General features: G+C 40.8%; 1 protein-coding gene across 1 annotated transcript; it reads left to right on the top strand.

Moving 5' to 3' along the window:
• The first annotated feature begins 846 nt into the window (after nucleotides 1–846).
• LOC148011151 (uncharacterized) lies at nucleotides 847–1,748 on the top strand. Its single transcript, XM_087670777.1, has 2 exons — nucleotides 847–1,343; nucleotides 1,521–1,748. The coding sequence occupies exon 1, from the start codon at nucleotides 922–924 to the stop codon at nucleotides 1,309–1,311; it is 390 nt and encodes a 129-aa protein (XP_087526903.1). The 5' UTR covers nucleotides 847–921; the 3' UTR covers nucleotides 1,312–1,343; nucleotides 1,521–1,748.
• Nucleotides 1,749–9,095: the final 7,347 nt, after the last annotated feature.

The raw sequence follows: 9,095 nt of genomic DNA, 5'->3' as shown, positions 1-9,095 counted from the left end.
GGAATGCAATTTCCTAGTTATAGATGGGGAATATGCACTTGTCTACATAGGAAATATTGGAGAATTTCCTATATTTCACCAAATTGCCTATGTGGGGAACCAGTGAAAGTTCCTTGTGCTTGTGTAGTTGCATGGCATGTTGCATGAAGTGATGAATGCAACTTAACTATGGCATAGGCCCTATGGCATAGGCCTATGATAAACATTGCTTGCAAGGTTAATTCAAGTGTGCTTGTGCACTTGTCACATTCCTATTGGAATGTCTTGCGCCCACTTCAATACAAGTACTCACGAGTCACGTGATTTTTAAGAATGAGTGCCAGCGCCAGAGCCTCGCGCTGGTCTTATCAGTTATGTAATACGGACGAGAGACGTTCCGAAGCGAAAGGGTACTCATGAGGTGCCTAGAAAATATCCTCCTATCCAATTAGGGACGAGACCTTTTCCAATTAGGAACGAGACCTTTTCCACGTCGTGGCTTCGAAGTTCGAATACGAAATTGACTGTTTCCACACCCGGCTAGCTTTTTCACGTCGTCGCTTCGGAGATGACATGTGTTTCTCACCCCAGGAAAGCTGCCGTTGTGCAAACAGACATCGGAACATAAACAAGCACAATTGGCGAAGTCTCGACGATGCGCTAGAGTTGAAGATGCAGCCACAACGTTGAATTTGCAACGATGGCGTTGAATCTGGTGGGTCGATGCCGGTCGTCGATGCTAAACTTTGCTGCGCCAAGTGTCTTCAGGAAGGGCGGTCAGGGTACCTAGCGAATCTGCGTACAACACGGCTCAAATTCATATAAAGCGGCCAGGAAAGAGCTTATACGTCCAACCAACCACGGCCTAGAACACCGAATCGTATATCACTATAACATTCAGCCCTAATTGTCAGCTGCAGTCCCCTCATCTTACAATCGACCATGGCGAATTACTATATGCAGCCGCTCGTCCGCATAAACAGTATCAGTCATGCTGTTCGTCCTAGCGACGTACTGTCCCTGCTGCTGCTATGCATAGCACTACTGGTCGTGACGACGTTGTCGCCGGCGGCCGAAGCGGCGAAGATCGAGACGTTCAACCCAGCGAGCTGTGATGGAGCTCCGACCAACACCTTCTTCGTAGACGGCAACACGTGCCAGACGTTCAACGACCAGGGTGCGGTTCTCATCTCTGACGTTAGCGCTGGCACCCGCGTGTCCGTCCACAACCAGCAGAACTGCGAGGGCTCCAGCAGCGTTGCACAGATCTACGGGCCAGGCTGTGTGGTGCAGGGTGCAACCAAGCTGCGTGCCGTCTGGATTCAGGGCTGAAGAGTAAAAACTCATACGTAAACCTTCCTAGGGTACGTTCGTAATGCAATGTATTGTAATTAAGCTTTCGATAGTCGTGACAGTGCATGCTAGTACAGCACGTGCGCGTGCGACTAGCTAAGCAATAAATTAGTAGAGCTACCTTGATGAGTTGTGTGATTAATTCTGACATCTCTCTCACATGTTATGATCCTTTGCTTTGTTTGCAGAATTTGATGATCAGCGTATCGTTTCGATTAGGCACAACTTCACCCTCTCTCTCTTCTGTTTGCCTCCATGCTATGCGAACACTCGTCAATAAATAGTCCGATTTATGCCGCTCTCTCTGTGCTGTAATTCGCTTATGCCATGTTATGTGAATAAAATCAATAAATGACCCGGTTCATGGAGAACTGATCTTGTCCATGTACTAATTTGGATCATCAAGAATAAACACGAGAGAGATGCTTGCAATGTACATTTCTTACACAGAATCGCACTACAACAGAAAGGCTCCATAGACACGCTTGTAAACGCAATATCTGAATTGTGATAAAAAATGTCGGGCGCATTTATTACCGCGTCTACTACTGCGTTTACAATTTCGCGTCTAAAAGCGTGCTTATGGTCAGAGTTACACGCCCACGTAGATGCGCATATAGACGCCCGTATTGATGCACTACGTAAATATATAATCATATTTATAAAATAGTGGATCTATTTATATTGTGCATCTATATACGCGTGTATCTACATGTCTCAAAAAGCGTTTACTCTGCAAGTTTTTGACGAGAATAGACGCGCATTTATCTTGCAATTTAGACGTGCTGATAGACACACAAAACAGAGATATGAAAAAAAAACCAGAGCATGTGGCTTTGCAAGCCATATGCTCTCTGGTTTTTTTCCCCCCATCAATATCAAATTATATGCTTAGGGAAAACAGAGAAATATTATTTCAAAGATTTTTGTACTAAAAACAAAACAATGTATGTAGAATACAAAATTTCATATATATAGATGAAACGTTTTTACATGATGAGTTCTAATGCTTGTGACCTCAAGCATGGTCATGGTCGCAAGCACTAGCTGAAAGTAATACATATCAAAAATGAAAATTACAAGCCAAGGGGAGGCATGCATGCATGGGGCTCCTCTACATCTCCTCAGAAGAGGCATCATCATCGCCACCACCACTACTGCTAGTCCCCCCTTCGTTATCCTCAGTTGCATGAGGGTTTGCCTACACAAAGGATTAAGGTATATAAATACCATTACAAACAATAAATTAGAGTTACCTGTACTTTTCATGTAAAAAATAAAACATACCTCCTCTGGTAGTGGAATCCTCATGGCATGATTATATTACTCCTCCGTGATGAGTCCCTCCTCGTATAAAATGCTGCCAAGTGGATGCCCAATTATGACCTCGATGGTAGCCTATCTCTCTAGGAGTAGGCATCCTACCAATGATATGATACTACAAAACAATTTGAACATACAACGTATTAGAACACACTATATAATGAAGTGAAACGAATTACAAAATTTAATTTAAAAAAAGAAATCAAATAATACTTATAAACTCAGCCTCCCATAACTCCCTGCCACCCGATCCATAATGCGACGATCCCATGGTTGCCATCTGGATACGTTGCGTCTCTACATGCTGGCGACTTGTCATTTTCTTCGTTGCTCTTTTCTTGGCCTCTTTCCACTCCTTGTGGTGGTAATTGGGTGGTTGACCATATCCAGGGCACCTCTGCTCTTGTCTCCGCAGTGACTCCTTGGCACGCGTCATAATGTGAGACCTCTTGTTATGAAGCGTGTCGCTCATCTTTGACCATTTCCAATCATCTGAGAATCGTGAATTCTCGGGATTAGGATACCTTCTATGTAGTGCCCGTAACACCTCTTGCCACAAACCATTTTTTGGTGCTTGAAGGGAATCATGCAATCTTTATGTGGCATGTATGACACTCCTCAAGTAGGTTGTCACTTCCCTCCCCTCAGAGTCATGCAAGATACCACCAACATGAGTGACAGAGTAGTACATTTATGGAGGCTCACCTCTCTCATTTCCCGGTGAGGGTGATCGAGAGCCATCTCCTAGGCAACCCCCACAAAGCCCTCGACCTCCTCGTCCTCCCGCACGACTCTCCCTCCTCCCTCGATGGGCACTACCCTCTACCTCACTCGATGCATGTGCTTTAGCAGATCCATATACCTCAGTTGATCCTTGTGTATCAGGTGATCTATGTGTATGCATAGTGCGTGGAATACCTGTTAGTAGAGGTGTGCCAAGGTTTGGTGTTTGTGTGGCAGTGCTAGGCAAAGATGTGATAGGTGTCCCAGACATCACACTGAAAACCTCCTCTCCAGTGGGAGGGCGACCAAGATAATTGATCATCTCTCCCATGAATTGCTCCTTGTTTGGAAAATCTCCAAAAAAGCTACTAACACCTCTAGAAAACTCCATTAAGGTGTTATTCATGCGTTCCAACTCACGATCAGTGCTGGAGAATCCAGGATTTCACATCTACACAAGAAAAATCATATTACCCTGTGCAGATGAAACATATTACATGCTGCATCTATATCTGCGTCTCTGTGTGTGTCTCTCAGTGTTTCTATTTTCGCGTCTATACCTGCGTCTACACTGTCATCCACTACAACAAAAGGCCTCATACACGCACATTTAGACGCGATTTTTAAATATAGAGAAATTCTTACGGACGCGTTTATCCGTCCGTTTATTTACGCGTCTACAATTTCGCGTCTATAATCGCATGTATCAACTAATTTACACGCACAAATAGACGCGCAATAGACGTACATATACATGCGTATATAGACACGCTGGTAGACGCGCTTTTACAAGCAATGATAGACGCGAACGGAAAACAAAAAATATCATTAAAAAAATATATTTAATTTCTTTTTTAAATTTAAATTATGAAGCGCGTATATAAGCGCGTGTAGTCTGCATTATAGACGCGCGTATAAACGCGAATTATCTACAATTTAGACGCGCTGATAGACGCGCAAAACAAAACTCGAAAAAAAAAACCAGAGAGCAGTGGTTGCAAAGTAACCACATGCTTTGCAACCACATGCTCTTTGGTTTTTTTTTTCCCCCTCCCATACATCAAATTGTGTATTTGGAAAAAAGACAATATATATTACGGGCATGAGAATTAAAAATGAATGTCCATGTATTCATTATATATCAAAAGCATTTACAAGGAAAGTTTAAGTGCTTGCGACCTAAAGTGTGGCCGCAAGCAGTGGGCTCAAAGAGATATTATACATATACAAGAAAAGAAGGCCTCATGAGGAGGTATGGTGCTCCTCTACGAATCTGAAGAGGAAACATCTTCGCTAGTACCACCATGGCTACTAGCGTCACTATCCCCCTCCTCGCTATGCTCCACATCCGGGTTCGCCTACACACACAAAAGATCAGGGTTGCTTACATAGACAAGGTGGATAAAAAGTTATAATTAGCTATACTTGTAATAGGAAAGTAAGAAAAACATACCTCCTCTGGCTGTTGAATCCTCATGGCCCGGTTGTATTGGTTCTCAGTGATGAGACCCTCCTCATAAAAGTGAAGCCATGTCGCTGCGCGATTATGGCCTCGATAGTAACCTACCTCTCTAGGAGTAGGTGTCCTACTAATGATGGTAGTCTGCAAAACATTTAGAGATATACAAACAATTATCAGTCACAATATATTAGACTAAAATATATAAAGAATTAAAAGAAATATAAATTTAAAAAAACTAAAAATCAAAATATACTTACAAACTCTGCCTCCCACGACTCTCTACTGCCCGATTCGTAATGCGACCATCCCATTGTTTCCATTTGGATCCCTTACGCCTCTACGTGCTGGTGACTCTTTAGTTTCTCAAATGCTTTTATCTTGGCTTTCTTCCACTCTATGCGGTGGCATATAGGTGGTTGGCTATAGGCTCCACGCCCCTTCTCCAGCCTTCGTAGTGAGTCCCTGGCCCGTGTCATGAGGTGGGATCTTTTGTTGTGGAGCATATCCCTCACTTTTGTGTTGTATGAAGGTTGTACGTAATCCGTTCTTCGTGCATCCCTCAAGATACTTAACTTGCAAACAATCTATGGATGGAGTAATGTCAGTTTGGATGTGTTATTGAAGTAGGTATCAATTCAGTTTGGCTTATGAATCATAATATTAATTGTTCTATTTTGAAATCAGATAGAAATATATGTTGGTGGTTTTTTATCTCACTTTTAAAAATATATGTAGATTATTATTACAAATGCTTCCAAAAGGAAACAAATTGCCAACTAAGAGAGCAAGCAAGACATTACTTGACATCTCTGGGAGGCCTCGATTATGTCAAGATCCATGCATGTGTCAATGATTGTGTCTTATTTCGTGGGATTCGTGAGTTCGCACGAGAGTGTCCTGTTTGTGGCGAATCAAGATATGAAGTGGAGATGAAGTCAATGGATGTGCCTCGTAAGGTTTTGCGACATTTTTCGATTGTTCCACGTATAAAACTTATGTTCAAGTGTAAGTCTATTGGAAAGCTCATGTCATGGCGTGCTAGTCATCGTTCAAGTGATGGAAAATGGAGATTCCCTACAGACACACCCGCATGGCAACATATAGATAATTTGTGGCCCATTTTCAAAGAAGAGCCAAGAAATTTGAGATTTGGTTAAGGTATGGATGGAATCAATCAATTTGGCATCAAAAGCACATCATACAGTGTATGGCTAGTGGTATTGGTGAACTATAATATTCCTCCATCCATGGCAATTAAAAAGAGACATGTGATGTTGTCCCTTCTGATTCCTGGAAAGCAAAAGGTAAAAAACATGGACATTTACTTAGAGCCTTTGATTGAAAGAGTTAAAAATGTTATGGGAAGGTATTGAGGTGCAAGATACAAGTGCATCTACATCCTCTAGAGATTTCACATTGAAGGCCATGTTGTTGTGGACCTTGTACGAGTTTCCAAGATACGAAGAGTGTTCAGGTACATATATATAACTCTATATTTGAAATTCAAGACTTGAATCAATTGTATTTTATTAATTCACTTGTTTTTTCAAGTTTAACCACGTCAGGATATCATGCATGTCCTATTTGCGGTCCCTCTCTAGTTTCCTCCAGGCCGGCACATTTAAATAATGTTATCTACGACAATCATCATCGATTTATTCCTATTGACCATCCCAAATATGTTCTCCCTACTAATGGAATGACTCCACAATCTCTTGTTGAGAGAGAGAGAGAGTACGAGAGAGATACACAAGACATGCTCCCAAAGAATGATTCATATTGATGTATAGTTAGTATATATAGGTGAGACCCAAGTCAAGTGAGAGATGATATATATAGTTGTAACATCCCAACTCAAACAAAGGTCTCTGGCTGCGAGTGAAAAAACCCTTGGGGAGAACAAGGGAAAAACCCGAGCCCCTACACATACCTACGATACAAAAATGGTTTACTATAAAGTTTTCTTGAATACAATGATACATGCCTCAATTAGTGAGACAAGAACTTGGAACAATACCAAGTGCATGCCTTAATGAACTAAAGCGAGCTTCACGAAGAGCTTTTGTGAAGATGTCTGCAACCATTTGATCACTGGGACAATGCTCCACCATAATGGAACCTTTCTTGACTTCATGTCGAACATAATGATAATGAATAGCAATATGCTTTGATTTACTATGTTGTATATAGTCTTTGGTAAGACTAATAGCACTTTGGTTATCGCTTTGAAGAGGTATACTAGATGATGAAGGATGTCCCAAATCTGCAAGTAGTTGTCGAAGCCAAACTAGCTCGTGAGTCGCTAATGTTGCAGCAACATATTTGGCCTCAGTTGTAGAAACTGCAACACATCGTTGTTTCTTGCTGGACCAAGAAACCAAACATCCATTTACAAAGAAACAATTCCCACTTGTAGATCGCATGGATAAGTGTGAACTTGCCCAATCAACATCTTTATATCCAATAAGGTCAAGAGAAGTTGAAAAAGATAAAGAAGAATCCTCTCGACGATGATAAATAAGATCAAATTCCTTAGTATCCTTGAGGTACTTAAGAATATGTTTTGCAGCACTCCAATGAATAGTGGAAGGGGAAGAAAGATATTGTCCCAAAAGATTAGCTGCAAATAAAATATCTCGTCTTGTGTTTAAACCAATAAATTGAAGACAACCAACAAGATTAGCAAAAGGTTGATGAATGGTTGATTCTTCATTGAGTGTTGTAGATGTACCCTTGGTAGAGCTTGAAAGAATGGGAGTGTTGGCAGAGTGCGCATTTGTCAACCCAAACTTCTTAACAATATCATTAATAAACTTTGTCTAGCGAAGAAGAAGAATGCCTTGTTGTCGGTGTCGTTGAACTTGAATACCCAAACAAGAATGTATCTCACCAAGATCCACCATTTCAAATGCAGTCGATAAAAGCTTCTTCATAGCATCCAAGAAAGCAATATTATTTGACACAAGAATAGTATCATCAACATATAGAGCAAGAATAATAAAATATTTGTCCTCCCTTTTGATGTAAAGATTTGGGTCAGCAAAACATGCAACAAAACCTTTAGATGTGAGGAACTGATCAATCTTAATATACCAAGCACGAGAGGCTTGCTTCAATCCATATAATGCACGATGAAGCTAGCATACAAGATGCTCCTTTCTTGCAATCATAAAACCTTCAGGTTGCTCCATATAGATTTCTTCTTCAAGATCTCCATTGAGAAAATCCATTTTAACATCCATTTGGTGAATTTCTAGATCAAATAGTGTTGCAAAAGCCAAAATCATACGAGCAGTTGTGGAGCGCACAACCGGAGAAAATGTTTCTTGATAATCTACTCATGCAATCTGTGAGTAATCTTTTGCAACAAGTCGTGCTTTGAACTTATCAAACGAGCCATCAGCTTCAGTCTTGGTTTTATAAACCCATTTACATTTGATAGGAACACGATTTGGGGGGAGTTCAATAAGAATCCATGTACCTTTGGAGATTAAAGAATCATACTCAGCTTGCATAGCTTCTTGCCATTGATCCCTTTGAGACGAATTGATAACTTCCATATACGATATTGGATCCTCTTGGACAGACATAGCATCATCAAAGACATCATATTCAATAGAATAGAATCCATGCTCTATCTCAATAGGAAGATCCACATAGATCTCCAAATTTTCATCAATCTTCTTTGGAGGTGAAGGAGGTTTATGATCATCAGAATTAGTAGAATCACAAAGCAAGTAAGGAAATGCACTAAGAAAAGACTGTGTATCATCTGAAACATCTGAAGACCATGTGCCACCCATAGTCTTCTCATCAAATATAGCATCACGACTAATGATAACCTTTTGAGTAGAAGGATCATATAATTTGTAACCTTTAGAATGATCTGAATAACCAAGAAAAAAAACCTTCAAACCTGGAGGATCCAACTTATGTCGAGTGTCCTTGGACACATGAATATAAGCAATGTAGCCAAATGTGCGAAAGTGAGATACTGAAGGTGTCTTCCCTGTCCAGATTGTTATAGGAATTTTACCAGCAGTTGCAATAGTTGGAAGATGATTTTGAATAAAAATGGCTGTTAGAAGTGCTTCAGTCCAAAACTTTCGAGACAAACCAGAGTGTATAAGCATGCAACGTATAGCATTAAGAATAGTGCAATTTTTGCGCTCACCAACACCATTTTGTTGAGGAGAATAAGGAACTGTAAACTCATGATGAATACCTTGATCCTTACAAAAGTCATCAAATAGAT

The sequence above is a fragment of the Lygodium microphyllum genome, chromosome 28 (genome assembly GCF_053477565.2).
Source record: "Lygodium microphyllum isolate KBCC chromosome 28, Lygodium_microphyllum_v1.1.10, whole genome shotgun sequence".
Classification (NCBI taxonomy): domain Eukaryota; kingdom Viridiplantae; phylum Streptophyta; class Polypodiopsida; order Schizaeales; family Lygodiaceae; genus Lygodium; species Lygodium microphyllum.
The sequence above is the reverse complement of the archived record's forward strand: the minus strand, read 5'-3'. Positions and strand labels throughout refer to the sequence as shown.